The sequence below is a fragment of the Talpa occidentalis genome, unplaced genomic scaffold (genome assembly GCF_014898055.3).
Source record: "Talpa occidentalis isolate TD23 unplaced genomic scaffold, MPIMG_talOcc4v2.1 talOcc4.4, whole genome shotgun sequence".
Classification (NCBI taxonomy): Eukaryota; Metazoa; Chordata; class Mammalia; order Eulipotyphla; family Talpidae; genus Talpa; species Talpa occidentalis.
This window is the reverse complement of record NW_023604295.1, coordinates 87,534,634-87,562,454: the sequence shown is the minus strand read 5'-3', so window position 1 is coordinate 87,562,454 and position 27,821 is coordinate 87,534,634. Positions and strand designations below refer to the sequence as shown.

Genomic DNA, 27,821 nt, shown 5'->3' with positions numbered 1-27,821 from the left:
TATAAATTGCTTGGGAGTAAAGGTCACTTGAATGCCCTTCTTTATATGAGTTTCCACTGTGTTCTGGACAGAGCTGATGCCCTAGCCAGCACGCAAAGCAGGTCTGTGCTTCACAGGGAGGTACTCTGGGGAGACCTGTGAACATCGCTTCCTATGATAAAAATAGGGAACGTAATTGATGTCAACGTTTTGAGAGCCTCACTAAAAACTAATATGAAGGAATAAGCAAACAAAATAGTCAAGAGTAACAACAATAAATAAAAAATTAGCATTTATAAAAAGCAAAACTTCTTAGCTTAAGGACGTCTACAAGGTCCTGTGTTAATGTATGAATAACTCAAATTCCATTGTAAGGAATGTTACAGTACAGTGACAATGGCACTTAAGGATGTGCTAATTGTCAGCAGGGAGTCATTTAGCTCAAGCAGGAATTTTTATAAATTTCAGACCATTTTCCAATAGGGTTGAAAGAAATCTGACAGTCCTTTGAGTTTGTCTTAGTGGTGAATGGTTATAATAGACATAACCTAGAAGTACAGAATTTAAAGAGATGTGATAATCTGTCCATCACAGATGAATGTCAGCTCACTGAGGCAATTGTTCTGTCTGTACATTATTACATTATTGACTTAAACTGTTCAAAAGATTGTTTAATATTGCTGACACTATTTTAAAATGATATCGCATAAGGCAAGGTTTGGAACAGTGTGTATCATGCTACCATTTGCATTAAAAAGACGAAAAACGATGTCTTTGAACTTGCTTTTATATAATACTCGAAATATGTCAATATTGACATATTTTAAGAGAGAAAAAGAAGCTGTTCTGAGTCTTGCTCTTCCATCCTGATGATATTAACAAATCCACTAGCTTTGAGCTAAGAGAACAAGACATGGCAGGGCTGAGACCTTTCTTATTTTATAGACCTGACACTGGAGATAGGTATTGGGTGATTTACATCCAGACACACTTATATAGGTTTTCGTTTAGTGACAACTGCTTCATTTATTGTGAATCTGGTATCAAAGGACCCTAGTCCTGGTTAGTAGCTGGTATCAAATGTATCAAGCAGTACCGATATTGGTCTGGTAGTTCCTGAGGGTGTTGCAGTCATACATTTCCAGTCCCTTTGGGGTCCGGAGACAGAAGACACTCACGGGGAAGCCGCATCTCAAAGTCAGCAGTGTTCTCAAATCAGACACTTTTTTATCAAGGAGGGACATGCTCTCCATTATGGGCATTGTCTCTTTAGTCACAGCATTGAACACGTAGAGAGTTGGCTTATCTTCCTCCTAAGGGAAGAGACAAGGAGAGAACACAGGTACAAGCACACTTGGAGGCTGGCATGAGGGATAAATATTTTGGAGGGTAGCTCTGAGTGCTTCTAAATTTCATAACATGAGTGCGAAGGATGAAAACAAAGGCTAGTTATCTTCCCTGGTCTGATCTGAGTCTTGTTTTTCTGTTCTGAGGGCATTAACAAGTCACCCTGCTTTGAGAGAACTGCCGGACTGGGCAGAGCTTTGTAACCTTCTTGGTCCACCCATTCAGATACCAAGAGGAGAGTTGAGAATTTGTATCTACATTATGTTAGGTTAGAAATGACTCTTCCATTATGCTGCATTTGAAGTTGAAAATGCTGCAGATTCTAAATGTTCAGTTAAAAGATGTCCTTTCAGAGTGGTTATCTCTGGGTGGTAGAACTCAGTTCAGGCTGAGGGCGTTCTATTCAGCATTTTATGTTCCTCACTCTATGGCTTGATTTTAAAAATTTATTTATTTTTACTATTTTAAAAGGGTAGTATAAATTGTAAGTAAAACAAGTTTCCTTTGTTCCTTTTATTTTGCATTCTACCTAGCAAAGCAAGTGCAACAGACATCTGAAGTAAAGTCAAGATGGAAAGTCTGGAGAAAATACTGTCTTCCCTTAACACTTAAAACTGAAAACACAGTAGAATGGAAAAAATGGGAAGAGGGTGAGGAACAAAAGATTATTCACATTTTCATTTTTCTAACAAACAAACAAACAAAAAAAAAGAAACTGACTTGACTTCCTCTTTAGTGGATTCAGGACAATAACATTTTTCTTCAATGCTCGGTAGCTGGTTTGGCCCTGTGACTGACTGGGTGACGAACTGCTTAGAGAAGGGGGGAAAAAGACACCAATAAACCCTCCATGACAAGAGGAAGTGGGCACCAGACCACCTAAGGGGGTTCCCAGCCAGTGTCCACTCTCCCACCCTGGTCCAAATATGGTTTTGATTTCTGCAGGGGCCCCTCCCTGCCTCAGACTTATAACACTGTAAAGTCATTCCCCTGCTCCCAGAAACTATACACTGCCATGGCATAATCAACATGCAGATCTAGCTGAAAGACCCTTGAAAGAATGATCTTGAAAGATATGGGTACCTGGTTCTCTCCAAAGCCCCTCTCTCTGAAGCAAATCACCAGGGGTATGTTCCAGACTCTTGCTGGATTAAAAAGCCAGTCCAGGAAGCTGAGCCACTCACTGAGACAAAAGTGATTAGGACATTTTTTCCCCCAATAGTTTCTCAAAAACTCACTCAATAAAAACTGAAAAGGTATTGGATTTAGCTTTACCCTTTCATAATGCTCATAGTTTCCTATGGCTCTATTAAGGCAAGCATCAGTCTAACTTAGTTCATGTGATATTTATGGGCAAAACAAAATACCTCTAAAAACTGAATAAAAAGATGATGAAGAAGGGAGAAAAATTATGTTTTATATTTTATGTAGTAGCTGTTCTTTATTTCCTTAGCTTTTGGTAGGAATGCTAATTTATATTTCAAAATAAGAGCACAGGGGCCTCCCTGGTGGCACAAGGGGTTAAGATGTAACCTGTGAAGCTGTCCGCAGCCTCTGAAGCACAAGATCCATCCCTGCCTGGCCAGGGAGCAATCCTCATGGTGCAGCAGACCTCTCCTTACTTGCCCACTGCTCCCCTCAGCAGTGCATTCAGTCAATTGGCCTGTTCTGTTCCCCGCTCTGTCTCTGGTGAATCCTCTCACACCTCTACACCTCTGGACTGTACCCCAGCTCTTGTATGCATAAATAAATAAATAAATCTTTAAAAAAGTAAAATAAAATAAGAGCATAAATGCAAACCAAATAGCAAAGACCCAAGCTACTCTAAAGAACTAACTAGCTACTAAATTATATTAGAGACATCAACTACAATGGAACATCTCAAAATAGGAATAAATATATTTTCACATAAATAGATAAGTACCTATAGCCTACATACACAAATAGCTCTGGAACAAGTGATAACAAGAGAAATTGCAAAGTATTCATGGTTTTACATGAAAAATCAAAAATGCAAGAAATAAAATATGAATTATTAATGAAGCTATGTTTTTAAGTCTCAAGAAAATTAGTACCTACAGCTGTTCTGTTGTTCTTTCTTTTTCTTTTTCTTTTTAGCACACAGAAACTTCTCAGGACCATTTAATACATTATGTATCAGGAACAAAGATAAGAATTTATTGTATTATTTCAACTCTATGTCCATATTTTATAAACCTTGTTTCTATTGGAAAACCTGTTGAGTTCTAATGAAGAACACCATTTGGAGACATTTTTACATATTGGTTGCTAACTTACCTTAAAAGCAACTCATCTCTCTATCTATATAATGGGCCTCCCCAAATATTCTGAATCAGGAAATATTGGTAGTTTTATAACCATTAAAAATAATAACAAACACAAATCATTTCCTTAAATACATAAAATTAAAACTACGTTTTTCCTTTTTCAAACAGACCAAGACACCACGGTAGGAAGTAAATACAGTGTCTTTATTGTCAAAAGTAAATGTAAACTCACCATAAATACATACATGTACATTAACAGTAAAATATGACACGTTAAAGAGAAATAGACTAAAAGAAAACAGTTAATGCAGGCTTTGAAGACTGCTGTGCCTTGTTTTCCAAGTTCTGCTTTTCAGAAATTTTAGAATTTTGTTATTTTTAGAATTGCTGCACCAAAGAAACAGAAACTTGTTCCAACTATTGCAGAGTAGGGAAAAAAAGGGGGAAATAATGCTTGTTTTTTGTTGAATTGAACAAATTCAAGTTAAGATGTTTTTATAAATTTCTTAACCACATAAACTTTCCCTATAGTATGATAGTGCTAGAGATGTTAAACAGAGTCTAGGACCCTGAATTGAAACCAACAACTTTCTCCACCAAATTCTTTTTTTTTTTTTTACTTTTTTTATTTATATATATATTTTAAACCATTTTTCATTTTTGCACAATGTATGCATTTTCATCTTGGTTATAGTCCTGTACAATTCCCAACCCCCTTGTTTTGATCCTACTCCCTTCTCCCCCCTGTCCCTGCTACCCCCCGTAGTGTGTCTCTGGTTTATAGTTGCTTGCTGATTTTGATTTTTACTTTATTATAATTAGTCTTTTTCCTGGTCCCTTATTTAGGTTTTCTCAATTCCTGTTATGAGTGAGACCATCTGGTATTTTTCTTTTTCTTTCTGGCTTATTTCACTGAGCATGATCCCTTCCAGCTCCATTCACGTTGCTGCAAATGGCATGAGTTTATCTTTTTTGATTGCTGAATAGTATTCCATTGTGTATATGTGCCACACCTTGATCCAGTCATCTATTTTTGGGCATTTGGGTTGTTTCCATAGCTTACCTATTGTAAATGGTGTTGCAATAAACATAGAGGTATAGGTACCCTTTTGAATTAATGTTTCTGTGTCCTTTGGGTAAATACTTAGGTGTGGAATTGCTGGATCATATGGAAGCTCTATCTTTAGCAGACTGAGGAAACTCCACACATCTCTCCATAGCGGTTGGACCAGTTTGCACTCCCACCAGCAGTGTAGGAGATTTCCTTTTTCTCCATATCCTCGCCAACATTTGTTGTTACTAGTTCTTTTTAATATGTGCCCATCTCATTGGTGTAAGATGGTATCATTGTAGTTTTGATTTGCATTTCCCTGATCACAAATGATGTTGAACATTTTTTCATATGCCTGTTGGCCATTTGCATTTCCTCCCTGGAGAAGTTTCTTTTTAGCTCTTCTGCCCATTTTTTGACTGGGTAATTTACTTTGTTTTTGTTGAGTCTCATCAGCTCTTTGTAGATTTTTGTGATCAGTTCTTTATAATTAGTGTTGTGTGCAAAAATTTTCTCCCAGTCGTTGGGGTGTCTCTTTGTTTTGGTTATTGTCTCTTTTGCTGTGCAGAAGCTCTTTAATTTGATGCAGTCCCAGCTGTTTATCTTTTTCTTCACTCTCACTGCTTTGGGTGATGTATTTTTAAAGATATTATTGAGATGTATGTCATATAGTTATATGCCTATATTTCCTTCTATGTATTTTATGATTTAAGGTCTTATGTCTAGTTCTTTAATCCATTTTTGAGTTGGTTTTTGTGCATGGTGTGAGGTAGTAGCCAAGCTTCACTCCTTTGCATGTAGTGACCCAGTTTTCCCAGCACCATTTGTTGAACAAACTTTCTTTGCTTCATTGCATATTCTTTGCTCCTTTGTCAAAGATTATTTGACTGTAAATTTGTGGGTTTATTTCTGGATTTTCTATTCGGTTCCATTGGTCTGTCTCCACCAAATTCTTTACATACTATTCTTTATGACTCAGCAAAGATAACCACTTAAAATGTATTTTCATTTGTGAATCATACATTTTTAAAAGGCATGTTTATATATGTTCTTGTATATAAAAATGTATTTACAATGTGAATTCATAATATTCACATATTATGAATTTGGATTTTATACATTAACAGTGTCTTTCCAAAGCTGAAATGTATATCATTTTGAATCAATTTTAGACTATTAATGTACAAATTTACCCAACTTGTGTGAGACACATCTAGTCGATTAACCCAATCTCTCATCATAAAACATTTCCTGAATGTCAGAAAAGATTAACTAAGTTTTAACATCAGCTCTTGATTGGTGGAGGTGGTATAATCATATTGTAAAAAATTTTCTGGAAACACCATCCCAGTCTTTGTCCATCGGTTAAGAGAACAAAGTCATCTTGACAGGCCCCATCCTGTGTACAGGAATCTGCTGCCTGAAGGTAAAGCCAGTCTTTTCTCACTTGCTGATAAAGTCAGAAAAAGATTTAACAATGGGCATGCAATCTTCCCATCTCTGTAGTGCATTATTTAGGAAAAAATTAAGGAAAAAATTAAATCCCACATTGCCTTTTTCTAGCATAAACATATCTTTAGGCTGAGACAACTTTCCTGTCAAGAAGTTACATTCTTCGTATCGGTGATTCACTGCTCCTACCTATATAAACTAAATTCAAACTTGTGTTTATTAGAACAACTCTCATAGAGTAAACTCTGTTGGACTGCTTCCTGGGTATGAATCCTCACTTTGATTATTTAATAAACTCTTTAACTATTGTTGGGAATTCATTTTCAGTTAACAGCAGAAGAAGATTGGGAAACCAGAGGAGTTTAGGGAGACTGAGACCACCTCACACTCTAGAAGGTACAACCCACCAGATTGTTGCTTCTCAGACCCCCTTCCAGTAGGCCATAGATGTGTGACTGGGGTATTCCCAACTAGGCCTACCCTTCTAACCCCATGGGTCAGAGAAGGAGCAGACACCAGGGAACCCCACCTGACAGGGACAAATCCAGGACACTGCCAGCCTGGCAGCATGGCTGGCAGGATGGCTGGCAGCAGGACTGGCAGCAGGGTTCAGTGCCTGCTTCATGGACTAACTTAGGCATGGCTTCAGTGGTGAACTTCTTGTATTAGTTCTAAGCAGTGATTTAGATGTTTCTGGCCATGTAATTTCTGAGTCTTATTCTTCCATCTTCCTATCAAACTACGAACTACTTGGTAGCTTTTCAATATACCTATTTTTTCCTTAAATTATCCAGGTTTTGTTTCTGCTACTTGCAAATAAGATCCCTGATGCTAGATAGGGAAGAGGGTGAGGATACAGAATACCTTGCCTTCAGGAGGAGAAGTGCCACCAAAAGGGAGAGAACTCAAAGCCTGAAATGTTTTTCAATATTTTGTTATGATGTTTTTGACAATCATATACCAACAATCATATACCTTCTTATTAATTTTCATACTTTACCTCTCAAAGACTATTATTTATCAACTAATTTATTCAACACATATTTATGGAGGAGCAACTATTTTCCAGATGCTATGTTAGACACTGAGTGAAAATGATGAACATATTCAAGCAATTGTTCCCACAATACAAAGGTTAGAAGCAAACATGATAGCACCTCTGCATGGGGAGCAACAACTGAGGTCTTTGCGATGCTTCCTATGATGGTTCATTGGAACACAGTAAACTGTATCAGAAATGAATGGGCAGGAACTTGCACATGTATACCATAGGATATATTCCTATATTATGGATCCGATAGGAGTTTTTTCCCCCCAAAGAATGAAAAAATTAATGCAATGTTCTTTGTTCCTAAGTCTTAAGTCACCTCCCTATTTATATTTCAAATTATGTCTACATTACCATTAAAGGACATGATGTAATATCCAGGGAAAGGTGTTGAAGGGTAGATCATATGTTAATTTATCTAATGTCGTTCACTCTTTTTACACAAGTAAACCTTGTAATCCACATAAAGATATAACATAGTAATGAAAACAATTATTTTGGATTTCCTGATAATTCTTTGAAAGGAAAGCTGGTTACTTGTTAAGTTTTTGAACTTTGCAAAAGCTCACATCATGATATTCCTAAATTACATCAAATAAATTAAGATTGTAGCTTTCTTAAATTTTTTGAAGGTAGAATTTATTGCATGAGGAAACTTAATTGAATGAGAAAGTTACTACGTAAGTTTACAGACATTTAGTTATGCAATAAAACAGTAACATAACCTTGGTTACCTAAGATAGGTCAAGCAATACAGAACTGGTATGACTGCATTCTTTGGGGTAGAGGATATTTTTATAAAGTATTTTTGCTCTGAGCCCATTTTGGACTGGTATCATACATACACAGTAAACAGTGTGGTCATTTGGAATAGGTCTGTTTTTATCATCTAATCTAAACGGGAACTACATTAGAATGGGAACCAATATTTAGAAATTTTCAGGAACTTTTCTATCTTCAGACTCAAGATATTGCTTTCCTTCTAAATAATAGTGATAATAAATTCTCCAAATATCATTCTTTTGAAGATAGTGACTATTAAGATCAATAAAATATATAAAATATACATATATTTTTTGTGGGACCCTTGCTGGTGGCCAGGGAACGAACCGATGCCGCAGCCCAGCGCTCAACTGCTGCGCCACCAGGGAAGGCCCTCAATAATATTTTTATGGAAATTTGGAACCTTATTTTTTTAGGCTAACAATAAAGTTAACTTTTTATAACAATCTATACTCTAAGATGACTATTGCTAATAGTTTTCTCAAAAATTCTACACTTGTTTTAGATTTCAAGAAAACTATCAGCAAGTTAAGTATAAACAGAGCAAAATACAGTATGTAATCAGCTTCTTGACAAATTCTAGTAGTGTACTACCCCCAACAAACAAACACACAATCGCTACAAGAAGTTGGGTAAATATAACAAATATATGAATGTGAGTGTGAGTAAGGACATTGCAAACAAAATCATAATCAGTGGATAACTGAGTATAAGAATGTCTTCTCTAAATTTGAATATATTATTTATATCATCAGTATTCAAACTCAATTCCCTTTAGAGTCTCCTGGAAAGCAATTACAAGTACATATACACAATAAAATACTACTCAGTTATAAAAAAGATGAAATCTTGCCATTTGCAACAACATGGATGGAACTGGAGGAGATTATGGTTAAGTGAAATAAGTCAGGTGGAAAAAGACAAATATCTGATGAATTCACTCACAGTGGAATATAGAGAAACAAAGCAAAGTAACTGACAAAACTAAACAAAAGAAAATCTTAGAAATATGACCGCAGAATTGAGACTACTAGTGAGGAAGGGTAGGGGTAGGAACAAAGTAGGGCGGGAGACCAATTGTCTATAGTGAAGGCATAAGGGTACTTTGGCGGTAGGTGTGGTGATATATATCTGAGGAGGGATGAACTTGTTTCCCTGAATCACATTTGGTGTTGTGGTCCAATGTTATACTTCAGTAGCAAAAAAGAAAGTCTGTATGCTATGGCCATCGCCTACACCAATAAATCAGAATTATATGGTTATGTAAAAGACTGATAAATTAATTTAAAAAGTCAAAATGAAAAGAACCCCTGGGGATTGGGCCCAGTCAGTAATAGTTTTATACACTCCTTAGGTGTTTTCAATGTGCAGACAAGTTTGAGATTCAGTGCTTGATATAGCAAGTTGCAACTTGGAAAAGTTTGTTGAGGGCTATCCCTTCATAATCTTCTTTTTTTTTTTTTTTTTTAACATCTTCCAATGACTTTATTTTTTTTTAATATTAAATTTTATTTTTATATTCCCCCATACAATTGCAAACGCCCCATTCTGACCCCAATCCTTCCCCTCCCGCCCCCCACCCCCCAAAAAGTGTCTCTGGTTCATAGTTTTTTGTTGATTTTGATTTTCACTTTCTTATATTCATTTTCCTGGTCCCTTATTTAAGTTTTCTAGATTCCTGCTATGAGTGAGACCATCCGGTATTTTTCTTTTTCTTTTTGGCTTATTTCGCTGAGCATGATCCCTTCCAGTGCCATCCATGTTGCTGCAAATTGCATATGTTTATCTTTTTTGAATGCTGAGTAATATTCCATGGTATATATGTACCACATCTTCTTGATCCAGTCATCTATTTTTGGGCATTTGGGTTGTTTCCAAAGCTTAGCTATTGTAAACAGTGCTGCTATAAACATAGGGGTGCAGGTGCTCTTTGGAATTGATGTTTCTGTGTCCTTTGGGTAAATACCTAGGAGTGGAATTGCTGGATCATATGGAAGCTCTATGTTAGTAGGTCCAGAAATCTCCACACAGCTCTCCATAGTGGTTGGACCAGTTTGCACTCCCACCAACAGTGCAGAAGAGTTCCTTTTTCTCCACACCCTCGCCAACATTTGTTGTTGCTAGTTTTTTTAATATGTGCCATTCTCACTGGTGTGAGATGGTATCTCATGGTAGTTTTGATTTGCATTTCCCTGATTACAAGTGATGTTGAACATTTTTTCATATGCCTGTTGGCCATTTGCATTTCCTCTTCAGAGAAGTTTCTTTTTAGCTCTTCTGCCCATTTTTTGACTGGATTATTTTCTTTGTTGTTGCTGAGTCTCATCAGCTCTTTGCAGATTTTTGTGATCAGTCCTTTATCATTAGTGTTGGGTGCAAAAATGTTCTCCCAGTTGGTGGGGTTTCTCTTTGTTTTTGTTATTGTCTCTTTTGCTGTGCAGAAGCTCTTTAATTTGATGTAGTCCCAGCTGTTTATCTTTGTCTTCACTATCACTGCTTTGGGTGATGTGTCTGTAAAGATGTCTTTGATGTGCAAATCCCGTAGTGTTTCGCCTATATTTCCTTCTATGTATTTTATGGTTTCAGGTCTTATGTCTAGTTCTTTAATCCATTTTGAGTTGATTTTTGTGTATGGTGTGAGGTAGTGGTCAAGCTTCATTCTTTTGCATGTAGCGACCCAGTTTTCCCAGCACCATTTATTGAACAAACTTTCTTTGCTCCAATGCATAGTCTTTGCTCCTTTGTCAAAGATTAGTTGACCATAAATCTGTGGGTTTATTTCTGGATTTTCTATTCTATTCCATTGGTCTGTATGTCTGTTCTTGTTCCAATACCATGCAGTTTTGATGATTATGGCTTTGTAGTATAGTTTGAAGTCTGGGAGTGTGATGCCTCCATTTCCTTCTTTTTTTTTCAGGAGAGCTTTGGCTATTCGGGGTTTTTGGTGATTCCATATGAATTTCATCAATAATTGTTCTATTTCTTTGAAGAATGCCATTGAGATTTTGATTGGAATAGCATTGAATCTGTATATTGCTTTTGGTAGGATGGCCATTTTAATAATGTTTATTCTTCCAATCCATGAGCAGGGGATGTCTTTCCATTTCTTTGTGACTTCTTCTATTTCTTTTAACAGTGTTTTATAGTTTTCTTTGTATAGGTCCTTTACCTCTTTTGTTAGATTTATTCCCAAATATTTGATTTTTTTTGTTTCGATAATAAAAGGGGTGGACTGGAAGTCCTAGCCAGAGCAATAAGACAAGAGAAAGACATCCAAGGAATCCAAATAGGAAAAGAAGAAGTCAAACTATCACTATTTGCAGATGATATGATAATATACATAGAGAACCCCAAAAACTCCACAGAAAAACTAATTCAACTCATCAATCAATTCAGTAAAGTGGCAGGATACAAAATCAACACGCAAAAGTCAGTAGCCTTCCTATACACAAACAATAAATCTGAAGAAGAAGAAACCTTCATAATCTTCTATTGCAATTATTTGTGTTTCTATAATTTAGACCTTTAAGAATGCAAACTCACTTTGATAAGATTTACATTTGTGGCAGATGAAATACTTTCCTAAGACAGAATTTTTATATGGTCTGTTGTTCTAAGAGTATATGCACTTAATGTTCTATTTTTCAATTTTTTTTTAGTTCCTCAGTCATTTAGAACTTGGATTTTAAATTGAACACTATTTGTTGGCCAGTCCTGTCACTCTTAATTAGGTTAGGCTTTCTTAAATAAACTCTTTATTTCTATGTTCTATTCCTGTCACCAATAACAGAATACAGGAAAAGTTCACATTTAATGCAAAGGCAGCAGCAACACTGTGATAGATGATGCTTTATTAGTAGAATTTATGAAATATTTTTATAAAACTATGAACATCAGTTGCCTCTAAGTTAGGAATGATAATTTTATTTTATTTTATTTTATTTTTTTTTAATAGAGGCATGTTTGTTTGTTTATTTATTTATTTGTTTGTTTGTTTGTTTTTGTTTATACATGCACTGGGTACAGTCAGAAGCGCGGGAGGGTGAGAGAATTCACCAGAGCCAGAGTGGGGAGCAGAGCAGGCAGGCAGAAGGACCGAAGTACACTGCTGAGGGGAGCAGCGGGCCGCAGGAGAGGTCTGCGCGCCATGTGGGACCCTCCTCTGGTGGCCGGGGAGCAGCCGGGGATCGAACCGGCGCCTCAGAGGCTGCGGGCAGCTTCGCAACCCAGCGCTCAACCGCTGCGCCACCGGGGAGGCCCAGGAATGATAATTTTAATCTATATTGTTTTGTTCCTTTTGAATTAAGCAACATGTGAATATACTGCCTAGTCAAAAAATAAATAAAATTTAGAATTTTAATTAATAAATATTAAGTCAGTATTTTGTTAAAGAAAAGTATCTTTTTCATGCTCTTAACATGCTTTATTTACATCCTTGAATAGTCATGGTTCAATCAGATTCTTCTAAGCAGATAAAATATTAATATTGATCTTATAACACTATCTCTAAGTAAGCAAGCAACAACAACAACAAAAAGTCTTGAACAACATTATTGGCATTGGAAAAATCCAGGAAATTTTAGAGAGTTTTCCATATTGTACAGTATCAAACACACAGTGTATAAATATACTTAAAGGCATAAAGAGAGGTTGTCTCCCCTGCAGGTACACCTAATTCATAAGTAGGTACTGGGCAGGATTTAGAAACTACTCTTTGATTCTCATTCATAACAATATACTGAGATTTTCTTCCCTTTCTTTGCTCCTCTGTTCTTGATCCACTGCAAACCCAGAGAAGTGACCTAAGCTGTTTCTTCCCATGTCAATATCCTTGATCTACCCATTGACCTTGTTCTATATTGTTTATGTGGGTTGCTCTGTGATTACTGGTTCGAGCAGGAAACAAAGGGGATAAAGAATGGAAGGAAGAGAAGTAAACAAGGGGAACATTTTCAGTCTCTACAACTTGCTTCCCCTTGTAGAACAAGAGGAGTGATACAAATGGAAGAGAGAGGATAGCAAGAAAAATACAGTTTTTCCAAGTTATTAAATTACTTTGGTCAAATTATCCACAATGCTATTCAAAAAGAGGTAGGCATTTTGGACAAATGGTATTCAGGTCATCTTACCTTAACAAAGCATTTGAGAGTTGAACAAAATGATATTCCAACATCAGCAAGACTCCAGCTGTCCTGTAGGACTGCTCCAGCATACATGAGTTCCAGATACCTTCTGCCTTGTTTGTCTTCAGAGAGAGGAATGTGGAAATAATCCTTAAAAATTAATAATACATTATGAAAACAGTATGTCTCTATATATTAGATGAGCAATGTAATCCTTTTTTTCACTGCACATTTTCCCATTAAGCATTATAAAATTATTTGTAACAGAAGCAAAAAGTATTAGACAGGAATTCCTGGAGTCTAAAAACAGAATCTCCTCCCCCACCACTCCCACACCCCCTGCAAAAGTTTATGGATAGAATTTATTGATATATGGGGGAAAAAGTTATATTTTATTTTTATTAACTCTAAATCCAATTAAGATTTTTCCTTCCTTTGTGCAGGCAACAGATTAAGGTAGCAGAAGTAGGCTTAACACGTAACTTTGTCACCAATTGAAATCAGTTTTTTCATACTATATTTTATTTGTTGCAAATACTGCAAATATAACTTATAATTATCACTAGTTTGAAACTGTATAATAGTTATTAGATAAACTGCTAGAACTTGTTAATCTGTTAATAAAGAAGTACACTTTCACTGTATCACAAATTTGTTTTTCAGTGTTTGAAAATTTCATCTCAATATAACTGGTTTCCTTTTATTTGTATATATTTACTTTACGCATTTAAAGACAGTCTGAGGAGTCTAGAGGTTTCACCACACTGCCCGACGTATCCAACCACATGAAAATTAAGAGACTCTGTGTTAGAAGAGCTAGATTTCAGTGATCAATGTAGTCCACTAACTATTATGGAACTATAATTCAATAAGTGCTTCTTAACAAATCGGGGTGATTATCTCCAAGTTAAACAAATGTGTCTTAATTTCCCATTTTAGAGTGAATAAATAAGACAGTTACAAGAAAATGGTACACCCACATTATTTCTTATTTTGGCTCTGTGACACCAAGCAAGATGGTCAACATCTCTGAGCTTCAGTTTTCCCTGGATACAGAATGAGGCTGTAACTTAAAATCTCTCTAAAATGCTCTCTACTTCCAATATCTTTTGGTTTGTTATAGTTGTTTCCTCACCAAAGAAGCATCTAACTGACAATAGGCATGTTTCACTTAGATAACCTAGAGTTAGTGTTCTGGATTTTCGTCTGTTCCTGATGAATTTCAGGAATACTATCCGGCCCATGCACAACCCCCAAATTTAAATAGAGAATTTAATTTTTTTTTCCCTGAGAATTACTCACTTGGTTTGTTTTCCTACCCAATACAATCATCGTTAATGTCATCAAACCATTGCATAAGCAAATGATTATATTTTCAAATAGTTTTATTTTCCTGTTCCCTGAAAATGTACCCTATGTTCAGTTTAAACTTCACTGCATAGTGAAAATTAACATAAAATTAATACAAATCTTAGTGGCTAAGGAACAAAGTACATACCTTGATCATCAGCTTGACAGACTCCACAGTTTCATCTGCTGAAACATCAAACACTTCAAAAGATCCATCAAAGGCTATGAAAATTCTCATTTTTTGTTTAAAATTCAATTATGTTCAAAGATCCTGCTTGACAGTTAAAAAATTCCACCTCACAATTAAGGGCAAAAATGATAACCAGGCGCAGCTGTTACTATCTAAAGCCGAAGGTGAGTTCAGAGAATTTGAAGAGACGAGTCCCGCAGTATCACAGCATCAGGCAGCACAGACAGCAGTGACATTGAAGGAGATGTTTCTCTGCTTTTGGAAGTCATCAAAATCCACTTTGTTCCTACACTACAGAAAGCAGTACACTTGACAATGGTTAAGGCAAGTGTGAACAAGCTTCAAATATGTAATACCAAAATGCCCCACAAAAAATATACTTTTGTGATGTGAATACCAGTCACTGCATCTTGAATCTGTATTCACTCAATATGCTGATTGAAGGGCACTTCAAAATAGATATTTTATTGGGATGCACTGTCACAAAGTGAAACAAAACAGAGTTGATTTGATTAAATGTAATAATCCTGAAAGTTCTTTGTAAATAACCCTGAGCTAAAGCATTCTGGTTTCCATAACAACTTTGTGTACTTGTTCCCTGGAGGTATTTCTAATCCTGCCACAGGGTACAGAACAATACCCACTTGCACCACGGAGATGAATGTGTAGGCAAATGACTGTGGCTTTTCCTTCTCATCTCTACATAATGGAATCTGCCCCAGAAGCCACACAATAGAGCTGGTATTTATTTTAGTCCTGCCTTTATGTTATTTAGAACAATTTATCATTGTTATCTCCTCGGTGTTGGTGGAAGATATTTCAATAATATCTCAATAAATAAGCAAAGATTATATTAAGCAGCATTACTCAGTTTATTGAGTAAGCATTTTTACTGGAGATTAATTCTAAAACTCTTCAAATATCCAATATGTTATTCCTGGTTTAAAGTCTGCTCATTTTTTCATATATGTAAATCTTGTCTCTTCCTGAAATTCCTCCTGATCTACAACAGAATCTTTGTCTTGCATTTCTTCTTTTACTTAATAACATATCACAACATGTCAGTCATCTGATAGGTGCTCAGTCACCTTTACCCTATTGTTTCTGTTCTCATTCCCAGCCTGAGTTCCAACTAAAACAAATTTTAGCAAATGGAAACATAAAAAGGGCAAAAAATTTTACTGCAAAGCTCTTTTTGCTTCATATTTTTCAAGTGTTGCAATATAACATCATCTTATGCTGTCACATTTTGATAGTTAGCATATTAATGTAGGTGGCAATTGATGTTTTTTTTTTTTCTGCCCACCCTCACCCTCTCCCAGCTGCTGGGACTATTGGCTGGTAAAGGCTCATAACTGCACCTCCTTCCCCAAAGAATTCCCCTCAGTAGATGGGAGTTGCTTTGCCAAGAAAGCTAGTCACCTCCCTCAATAACTGACTAAAGTGCTATCAATGCCCATCCTCTTACCTCTCCAAAAGATCTCTGTACATCAGGCCATGACTGGACTCTACTTGAGACTACATTCTTCCTCAGCTCTTTCTTTTCCCCAATCCTGCTTAACCTTCTGCCTTATTGATTTTTCTTGAAGTGAACTCCCATAGTAATTGACATGCATCCTTTTCCCAGTCTCAGGTTCTGCTTCTAGATAAACCATCTAAGGCAGAGGATCTTAAAGATGCTCAGAGCCTTTAAGAAATCACAACTAAGTGCTTTGAAGCTTCTTGGACTGTATATTTATTATAAGTGTGTGTTTTTGAAACCTGTAGTGGACTTGCCTCTTGGAGCAAACACTCAGCTCAAAATGATGCCATTAATTTATACATTATACATCTGACAAAGGGCTACTGAGGCTGATAAAACACTCATGCAACTCAACAAAAAGAATGTAAATATTCCAATAAAAGCAATGGGCAGACGAGCTAAATAGATAGTTCTCCAAAGAAGACATAGACTTGGTCAATAGACACATGATCACTTACCAAGGAAATGCAAATGACAACCAAAAGAGAAACCCCCTCACAGCTGTTAGATTAGCCCTTATAAAAAAGATGAGAAACAACAGTGTTGGCTTGGGTGTGGAAAACAAGCAAACCTCGTGCACTGTTGAGGAGAATGTAGACTGGTTCAGTACCTATGGAAAGCAGTCAGGGATTGTTTTAAATATGGAAAATAGACCCACTATATGTTCCAGCGACTCTGAGCTAGGCACCTGAAGACTTCAAAAAACACTAATTTGTAGGAATATGTGTACTTCAATATTCATTGCAGTCCTATTTAAATAGTCAAGGTGTATAACCAGGCTATAGTATCTAGGTCTGTGTAATTACATTCTAGGATGTTCACACAGCCTTGTAATCACCTAACAATGCATTTCTTAGATGTATCCCTACTGTAATATTTTATGAGAATGTTTTAAAATTACCTTTAGTGGTAAAATTTTTGTTTTCCTGTGACAAAAAAATAAATAATGAAGGCATAAAAGAAAACATTAATAAAGTCAATTATATTTTGAGCATGGCAAATATCATTTCATATGAAGCCAAACAAATATTACTAAGAAAAATATTGCAAGTATTACTGTTAATATGTAAAAATTATATCCACAAATCAATAAGAAAATGCCAAATATTCAGTAGAAAAATGAGCAAATGAGATGCAAACAGCTCACAGTAAAAGAAATATATGTGGCCTTCAAATACATATGTATATGAATTCTTATCTCATAATAGGAGAAATGTAAATTAAAGCTATAACATGATGTCATTACCAAGAAGTTGGAAAAGATACAAAGGATTGATACACACTGTTGCTGAGTTTGTCCCAATCATACTTTGCCATATGAAGTATACATACATTTAAAGATTTATTTATTTATACAAGCACTGGGTACAGTCAGAAGCACCTGAGGGTGAGAGAATTCTCCAAAGCCAGAGCCGGGAACAGAACAGGCAGATGGACGAAGTACATTGCTGAGGGGAGCAGTGGGCATGGCAGAGGAGGTCTGTGCGCCATGTGGGATCCTCCCTGGCAGCGAACCGGTGCTGCAGAGGCTGCGGGCAGCTTCGCAGCCCAGCGCTCAACCGCTGCGCCACTGGGGAGGCCCCATATGAAGTAAAATTTGGTACAACTACGTATAAAAGAAAGCTTGGACATACATATTAAAATTATAAGAGTGGGCCTTCCCTGGTGGCGCAGTGCTTGAGTGATGGACTGAGAAGCTGCCCGCAGCCTCTGCAGCGCCAGTTCGATTGATGCCAGCAGCCAGCGAGGGTCCCACATGGCAAGCTGATCTCTCCTGCCACACCCGCTGCTCCTCTCAGCAGTGTATTTCCTCAGTCTGCCTGCTCTGTTCCCGGCTCTGTCTCTGGTTAATTCTCTCACCCTCAGGTGCTTCTGACTGTACCCAGTGCTTGTATAAATCAATCAATCAATCTTTAAAAAAAAAAAAACTTAAAAAAATAAAATTATATATAAGAGCACATATTCCTTAATCTACCAATTCCATTTCTAGGACTTTATCTTTACGGACATATGTGACTATTTGCAAAATAAGATTGGTACATTATTTATTGCACAGTTGTTTGTGCTAGCAGAAGATAAAAAACACCTAGTTCATCAAGAAAGGACTGAATCAATTATTTTTCATTATAAAAAAGAACAGGAAGTTTTTTTCTGTACCAATACAGAAAAATCTCCAAAATATATCATTAAGTGAAACAAAAGGGGCAAAAAAAAGTGTATAGTATACTACTATTTGAATAGAAGAAGGGGTATTTCATATCTATGGATATGATATGTGATGGTGTATGTATATTGTATGTATACCTCAAAATCCCTGGAAATATACTTAGGAAACTAAAAATACTGGTGCCTTAGTGCCTTAAAGTGAGTTGAAAGGCCAGGGATCAAGGGTGAGAATAATATTTTTCACTGTATTTTTTTAATAGACTTTATTTTTAAAAGAACTTTTAGGTTCATAGAAAAATTGAGTAGAAAATACAGAATGCTCATATACCATATATTCACTGCCTCCCATCCTCCCCTCAAGGCCCCCCCACCTCCAACAGGACAGCCTTTAAAATCCAGAACTCAGTGATACAGGATTTTGTTAGGACAGACATAGTTTACAAATCATTTATGTAAATAAATAAGCAAGCTGCTTGGATGACATAGTAAAACTATAGTTAGTTTTGCAGGAAACTGCCAAACTATTTTCTAGAGTGCCTGTACCATTTTTTATTCTCACCAGCAATAAGTCAGAACTCTTGTTTCATATCCTCACCAGCATTTCAAGTAAACAGACAGTGTTCCTTTATATTTTTATTGTTTTAGAATATTTAGCCATGTGAGTATATTAACTAGTCAAAATTAAATTAGAAATAAAATAGGATTAGCTCAATCTCTTCAAGAAGCTTGCTTGATTGCAGTAGGAACGTTGACCTTTTCTCTAGTCCTCTGCTGCATCTACATTCCTTAACTACAGGACCTTTCACACTGCATTCTATTCATGTCAGTGTCAGCCACCCCCATGAAACTCTGGGCTTCTCACTAAGGACAGTGTCTTAATCGCCCTTGTATTCCAGTAACCTAACTCAGTACCATGCAGTGGCTGAATAAACAAATTAAATTATTGTAAATCGATATCCTTAAAAGTTGCCTGTAAAAACAAAATGATAAGTTGATGTGATCAACTTAGTAATCTAGGGACAACTTGAAATGAAAGAGTTTAACCTTGAAAATTCTCTTGGTTGCAAAGGACACAGAAACATCAATTCCAAAGAACACCTGCACCCCTATGTTTATAGCAGCACTGTTTACAATAGCTAAGCTTTGGAAACTACCCAAATGCCCAAAAATAGATGACTGGATCAAGAAGATGTGGTACATATACACCATGGAATATTACTCAGCATTCAAAAAAGATAAACACATGCAATTTGCAGCAACATGGATGGCGCTGGAAGGGATCGTGCTCAGCGAAATAAGCCAAAAAGAAAAAGAAAAATACCGGATGGTCTCACTCATAGCAGGAATCTAGAAAACTTAAATAAGGGACCAGGAAAATGAATAACTATAAGAAAGTGAAAATCAGAATCAATAAAAAACTATGAAACAGAGACACTTTTGGGGGGTGGGGGGTGGGAGGGGAGGGATTGGGTCAGAATGGGGGGGTTGCAATTGTATGGGGAATATAAAAATAAAATTTATTATTAAAAAAATAAAACAATTAACTTCCTCCACTTAAAAAAAAAAAAGAAAGAAAATTCTCTTGGTTGCAATTTAGGAACAGCTTGCTTTAGCATTTAGAGTCCCCTTTTTTGAGTTTTTTTGTTTGTTTCTTCCAGGAGTTTTAAATTAATTTAGTTAGCCTACTGGGTGTCTCCTCCATAAAATGGAGTACACTAGGTCTTCATGAGATTTGATGATGAATGTGACCTTAATGGATTTGTTATTAATAGAGAAGATGATAGTTGTCTGAAACACCTGAGCCACAACCTAACCTTTTTATAGAGGTGTAACAAGAGAAGCACAAACAAAATAGATGACATGGAATTGAAAACATATTTGATCTGATAAACTGAATATATACTGTTTATTAATTTTTAATTGATTTTATTAATTCAGTACATATACAGTGAGCCCCTATTATGTGCCAAGCACTGTTCTATGCTGAATTATTGTAGTGAACAAGCTATGCAGCTTACAGTCTAGCGTATACATGTGTTTGGGTGGAGGGTAAGTATGGAATAAGACAGAGGGATAAGTAAGCAATAAATAAATAAGCTTCAAGAGAACAGTCAAACGGTAAGGATAGCTTGGAAAAAGTAAAAAGTAAATAAGTAAAAAAGTAAAAAATATAAAATAAATATAGAGATATAGGAAATGAACTGCTTATGAGGAATAATGGTAGGAAAGAATTAGGTTAAACACAGAGAAACAACTAAATAGGAAGGGAAAAGAAAAAGAGGAAAAATGTTACAATATCAGTGTCAGAGTGAAAAGAAAACAACCAAGTCAATATTAGTGACTAATACATTAGCCCTTTGATTTTTTTTTAAAGATTTATTTATTTATTTAATAAATAAATAAATAAATAAATAAATAAATAAATAAATAAATAAAAGGGAACAGAACAGGCAGACAGACGGAGGACACTGCTGAGGGGAGCAGCGGGAGCGGCAGGAGAGGTCTGTGCGCCATGTGGGACCCTCGCCAGTGGCTGGGGATCGAACCGGTCCTGCAGAGGCTGCGGGCAGCTTCGCAGCCTAGCGCTCAACCACTGCACCACCGGGAGGCCCTGATTTTGCATATATTTCAAAAGTGGAATCAGTTACTTGGTTCTTATTTCTGTACTTAGAATTATGGCATTCTCCCTAGTATAGTTTAACCTTATAATTTAGGATTTTGTTTTTGTTGTACAATTCAAAAAAGGACAGGCTTATTAGGAGAAGATGGAGACTCTTAAACAGACACAAGTGGGCAGAAAGAGCTGCCTCTGAAAGGGACAGATTTGTTAGAAGAGACGCTTGATGAAACTGCATATTTTAGGTTGCTATAAAAAGCTCTGAAATGATTACATGCTTGAATTGACTTTATTTTTGGATTTGTGATATACTAACACCTGCTATACATGTTGAATGACATATACAGAATAATAACAACGATTTTTAAAAAGATTTATTTATTTATGCATACAAGAACTGGAGTAAAGGCCAGAGATGTGGGGGGTGAAAGGATTCACCAGAGACAGAGTGGGGCACAGAACAGGCCAATGGACTCAAATACATTGCTGAGGGGAGCAGCAGGCGAGTCAGGAGAGGTCTGCTGTAGCCATAGCTTCCTAGGATGCGTCTTAACCCCTTGTGCTACCAGGGAGGCCCTAATAGAAATGATTTTATGTCACATTATAAATAGTTTTGTAGAGGAATGCTAAATGATTGGTGTCTATCTTAGGAGTTTCTTTGGTACAAAAAACACTTATGTGCTGAGAAAAAAATTGATAGCATACTTTTAATATACAATGTAGCTTTTATTAATGAAGCTTTTAACATTTGTCACTGAGTTCTGTTCTTTTCATCTAACAAAACATAAATGTATATTTGAATCACCTGATAACCTCTTAATATGTGAATTCTGATTGAGTAGTTTTAAAGTGGAGCCTGAGATTTTTAATTCTAACAAACTCCCTACACCAAACTTTAAATAACGACTATGGATACTTTTTAAAAAAGTAATTGTAAACAGTATGAGATTTTGCCTCTCAATTTAATACAAAAAAATCAGAAGAAAATTAACCTGTAAGATTTCAGTAAAAATAATCTTACAAAAAAGTGATTTCAACCCTGCATTCCTTAATTTTTGTAAAAATGATAAAGGTAAGATATTAAATAGAACATATTTGGAGATACACACCTTCCATTTATAGAGTAATAAAGGTTAGGTAACCTCAGTTCAAAATTTGTGAGTTTTTAAATTCACATTTGCTAAAATATAATTTTCAGCAAATAAAAAGACGTAAGCTTGTTCTGACCACAGTGCTTGCTTCACATTTCTCTTGTTTGCCAAAGCTTAAGAACCAGTAGTCTCTGTTTTGAATAAGACTAGGTATGATGATTTATTGTGTTGACTCCTACTTCTCAGTAGCCTTTGCTTAGTCTTTCATAGAAAGGATTTTTCTGTAGTGCCAGACCCTACATTGCAATAAGCTGGATTTTTAAGAATAAAAATACTTGCATTTGAAACAGAAAAATTCTTAATTTTCAGTATTCTTAAAATTTCCATATGATTCCTGTTCTTTTAAGTATAGTTTCGATTGTTTTATAAAACAATATGTTATTATTGTTGGAAAGGTACTGTGAAAGAAATCATCACAAAACAAAAAGGCAAGCAATGAACTGGTGTCATACAGGTTGGATTTTGAACATTGCATGCATGTAACAAAGGGTTAATTTCCAAACTATATAAAGAACTCACATAACTCAATATATACCATATAAATATACCATATATAAAGAACTCACATAACTCAAAAAAACAAACACACCCCCCAAAAAATCGATTTGGGAAATTGGGCTAAAGACCTAACTACGCATTTCTCCAGACAGTTAGATTATAGGCACATGAAAAAAATGGTGAGCATCACTTATTATAAAGAAAATACTCTCTCTGTCTCTGGTGGGTCCTCTCACCCTCCCGTGCATCTGGCCGTACCCTGGTTCTTGTATAAGTAAATAAAAAAAATCTTTAAAAAAAAATTTAAAAAATGCAAATCGAAATGATAATGAGATGTCACCTCACCCAGGTGAGAATGATCTGTATCAGACTGGAAACAACAAATGTGGCCGAGGAAGCAGAGAAAAAGAAACACTCACAGGGTGAGGACATAGGGTACTTTTAAAGGATTTGACAGAGAGCTGGTCAGAGATAAGTCATTTGTTGTGAAGCTTTGGAATGGTTCTGAAATTCATCTGTCTGTCCCTGATTGGTGGGCAAAAGTCTCCAGACAGAAGGCTACAGTGTAGGGGACCTGCTATTATAGCAGGGTATATCTCCTCTTGCTGAGTCAGGCTGTTTAATTTTCCTCTGGAAGTTTCAGCATGGCAGCTTAGAGAAAAGATTAAGTTTGTTTGACTCAAAGCAAGTTCTACACTTTTTTGGTCAATTTTTCATTTTATAGTTATTTAACAATTATATTTATCCCAATAACAACACTTATGAATTTAGGTCTGTTTTTCTTTCCCCCTGATAGCTATACAGTAATACCAGCTTTCCTTTGGTCGTTGTTTACTTTGCACATCTGTCTCTCTCCCTTTACTCTCAACATTTTGCCATCATTTAAGTTTTAGTTTTATGTCATGTTAAAAGAATATAAATTATAACATGTCTTTTTTTTTTAAGATTTATTTATTTATTTATACAAGCACTGGGTACTTGTGGGTAGTCCGAAGCGCAGGAGGGTGAGAGAATTCACCAGAGCCAGAGGGGAGAGCAGAGCAGGCAGACTGATGAAATACACTGCTGAGGGGAGCAGCGGGTGGCAGGAGAGGTCTGCTGGCCATGTGGGACCCTCGTCCAGCAGCCGGGGATTGAACTGGTGCTGCAGAGGCTATGGGCAGCTTCGCAACCCAGCGCTCAACTGCTGCACCACCAGGGAGGCCCTATAACATGTCTTTTTAACTAGCGATTTTTTTTTTCTAAGCTCTTTTAGAGATTATAGAAATATTTCTTCTATCTCATTTTACATTTGCCATTTATAGTACTTTCCATTGCTCCTGATTACCTCTCCTTCCTTCTTTTCTTCTTCTTCTTTTTTTAATAATAAAGGAAACACATTTATTCAAAAGAAAAAAAAGTGTCTGACATAAACATTTGGAGAGAACTCCTTATGAGTTTTCTGTATCTTGGTGACCACATTTATTGGAAAAGTTGGACAAAATAAAAATTTTGTCTAACTTCAGATTTTGTGACTTATCTGCAAATCAAGTCATTTCAGAAGTTTAAGAATCCTTGGTTATTTCTTAATATCAAAATTTATGCAAGTTTCTTTTTTGAATGTTTTCTAAGTTGAAAGAGGCAATTGTGCAAAGCCTCCTATTTTCCATGTAGGATAAATTCCCTGTTTCAGCTAACTTTTATGGAGGGGCAACTAATACAACACTATCTCCCTGGACAAAGAGCATCAGAATATTATGTCTTGTTGATTTATAGAGCTCTTCATAGATTTACTCATTAATTTCTATAGTAATCATAGTTTCTTCCATATCTCCAAATACCATAATTAAATGTTGACCATACGCATAAAATCTGCCTTGAAACTCTGTCATTTCTCATTTTCACATAAATTCACTCATACAAGCTGAGCCTCACGAAATCCAGGAATTCCTCCATTGTGTTGATTGTTGCTGGTCCACATTGTCCACCATGTTTCAAATCCTGCACCCTTTCCCCTATCTCTGTTTTGTATTGGGTAATTTTGTTTCCTTTATTTTCTTTTTTAAATTTACTGGTTTGAAAATTATACTCAATTTTTTTTGCTTTGCGTACTTTTCTTGCAATGCACCTCTTCTTTCTAGACTCAATTTTCGACTCATTCCATAAGTCTTTTAATAAAAATCTTTCCTCTGAAAATGTCTTTATTTTGTTCCCAATTTTAATTGATAATGTATCTAGGCATTCAATTCTAGATTGATAATTGTAATAATTTTGTTTCAGTATTCCAATTTCTTGTTTTGCTATTGAGAAATCAGCTACTAATCCTTTGTACATATTTTCTTTCTGCTTGTTTAAGAATTTCTATTTTTTTCTTTGACCTTCTTTACATTTCACTACAATGTACCTGGATATTAATTTATTTTGCATTTATTTAGTGTATATTCCCTGAAATGGAACTGCTGTGTCACAGAAAATTTTCTTTCTCAGCCTTCCCAGTGAATACCAACTTGTTTCTTTCGAAGTTCTGAGTTCTTATAGCTTTATATTATATTATGTAATATGAATTTTTACATGCTTATTTTATAATACTTTGTCAGAAATAGAGGAAGACTGCCTTTCAGTGCCCCAAATGAGAAAAAAAAATTCAATTATATGTCAGGGTACAGGCCAGATGCATGGGAGGGTGAGAGGATTCACCAGAGACAGAGTGGGGAATAGAACAGGCAAACTGACGAAATACACTGCTGAGTGGAGCAGCTGGCGTGACAGGAGAGGTCTGCCGTGCCATGTGGGACCCTTGCTGGCCGGGATCGAATTGGCGCTGCAGAGGCTGCGGACAGCTTCACAGCGCGGTGCTCAACCGCCTGCACCACCAGGGGAGGCCCGGCATTTAATTTTAAACAAAACTTTTTTGCGCTGATTTTTGTAAATTCCTTGAAAATAGGCTTTGTTGAAAGACCCTTTTGACACATATTTTTTGTATTTTGAAATTTTCACTTACCGTCTTATAAATTAAACTTCTACATTGATTTGAAGCTTTGGTCAAAAAATTCCCTAAAATAATTTTTAGAAGTTCTGTTTGCTACTTTTCAAATGTGTCTATTTATACATATTTGAATTGCTATGAATTCCATTCCTTTTTGTATCACAGTAATAATTTTCTTTCTTTCAAAGTGAAAATAGCTTTTGATCTTATTCTCAAATTACATTCTCCTCCCCCTCAATTTTAAATATAAGAATGCATAGAGTCATTTCAATGTCTCTAGTTCATCTTAGTGTTTTAAAGTGACTATTGAATTTATTTCATTATTTAGGAAGAACTACTTCAAAGACATTTTAGAAAATCAAGTAATTGGATATTTTATCTCATCTTTTTTGTTGTTGCAGATTTAAAATATTTCGGGGTAGGAAATTCAGCAGTTTTACATGTTGTTTGCACTTTTAGGAATATTAAAAAAAAGTCAGGGACAAAGTCCTAAAAGCTTATTTTCTTTTATTTTTATAAGGAGATAATTAGTGGCTAGTAGGGTCATATTTCATATTAACCCTTCTTGTTCTTATTGTCTAACCTACTCTAATGTTACTGGGCAGGGTGAGGGGCTCCCCAGAACCCTCAAAGCTGCTTGCTCTAAATAGGTTCTGTCATCCACCGCATCAAGACAAAACATAGTCTAATGCATAAGAACTAATGGAAAGGAGCTTTAATCCAATTAGAGTGCAATAAAGATAAGGGAGAGAATATAGTTTCCAAATCAAGCCCCCAAAGTTACCCGTCCCCTCAGGGCTAAATGTCCAGACAAACAGGATTGGCCCAAAGCAGGGCCACTGAGGCCTGAAAGCCTCCCACAATTCCAAGTCACCGCCTGGTGGGGATCAACAGGAAAGGGGCAGAAGGAGCCAGATAAGTTTGGAAGGAAAAAAGCAAAATCAAAATGAAGATAAGAGCTGCCAATGTTAACCTCCCCATGGGTCTCTCACCCACATCTCTTTCAAGTGTCTTATTCCATGTCCCTGGTACAAATCCAAGGCTGGACTTGTACCAGCTTCTTCACATATCTCTCTGCCCCATGCGCCTCCTCCAGGTCTCCTTCTGGCTCTCCATCCTGCTTCCTTCCTTCCTCACTTTTCCTCTCCAGCTTCTTTTCTTCACTCTCCTCCCAGCTTTCTTCACTCTGCTTTGGGTGGGGCAGGGAACCTGGAACTTGCCCTTTTCCTGGGGACCACCCTGTTACACTCCCTTGCTCAGCAAAACCCTTCCTTGGGTAGGGCAGGAAACCTGGAACCTCCTCTTTTCCTGGGGACCACCCTGTTACAGGAATATATTTTTTTCAGTCTACTTTTGCCTCCATTGGACACAGTGGGGAGAAAAAATGCTTTTGCAGGGTGTAGCACAATTAGTCTACCCTAAATGCAGTAATACATTATGTTGATAAGAACTGAAAGAGCTATACCTACTGTGGTCTGAAAAACAGTAAATTGTTCTGCAATCAAGGTGCTCCCATGGAATAAACAAAGCTCTTCTTTGTTCATTTTTTTTTAAATCTGTAAAACGTGGCCACTATTATTTTTGACTTTTTTGATGTCATGCAAAAAATCTAATTTAATAGAAAACAATTTGAGATAATTTAATGAATATTTATAGATATTGCAACTATTTTTACATTACACTACTCTTCACAGCCAATAGTCCCAATTCATTTACTTATGATTTTCTAAAAGACAGGACTGCATATTAAATATTGAATGGAAATAAAAAAGACATAGTTATAGGATATATAGAAGAGGAATAACCTTACAGTAATCTCATTTAAAAATAGTTGTATTCTAATTTTATTGGAGTAGATAATATTGCAAGGTTCAAAATTTAAAAGGCACAAAAGTACATACAAACCGCCTCTCCTCTCCTCCCTCCCCCCACAGTGTCCCATCCACTCAGGTCTCTCCAAACAATCAAGCCTACTTCTTATGTCTACAGGTATCTACAGATATTATACATAACAGCACCTCCCCATCCCGACTTTTTTTGAAGATGAAATTGAAGGATGCAAAATCTTAAAAGGCCCTTCTGGTTTTGAAGCAGCAGGACTGCAATCTAAGCCTGCCGGCATTCTCACTCAGGGCTCTGCAATCTTGCACTAAGTCACAATTGTCTTTCAAGCGGCTGGCTGGTAACTGGTTAAATCAGTGTGAATGGTCCCATCCGGGGAATTTAAGTTTCCAAATAGCTTGGTTTAAGATGGCAACACTCGGGCGGAGGTTTATTACGAGTGGGATGGT

At 36.3% G+C, this 27,821-nt stretch overlaps 1 protein-coding gene and 1 pseudogene across 1 annotated transcript in view; both read right to left on the bottom strand.

The window, feature by feature from the left end:
• Positions 1–14,832, bottom strand: part of ANKUB1 (ankyrin repeat and ubiquitin domain containing 1) — a 36,365-nt gene extending 21,533 nt beyond the window's left edge. Inside the window, exons 1-3 of the mRNA XM_037524644.1 lie at positions 14,570–14,832; positions 13,078–13,221; positions 1,076–1,292 (exon numbers count right to left, since the gene is read on the bottom strand). Coding sequence (XP_037380541.1) covers positions 1,076–1,292; positions 13,078–13,221; positions 14,570–14,659 — 451 coding nt within the window. The 5' untranslated portion in view covers positions 14,660–14,832. The remainder of the gene's footprint in view (positions 1–1,075; positions 1,293–13,077; positions 13,222–14,569) is intronic.
• Positions 14,833–23,041: 8,209 nt separating this feature from the next.
• LOC119258188 (U6 snRNA-associated Sm-like protein LSm3) lies at positions 23,042–24,535 on the bottom strand (annotated as a pseudogene).
• Positions 24,536–27,821: the final 3,286 nt, after the last annotated feature.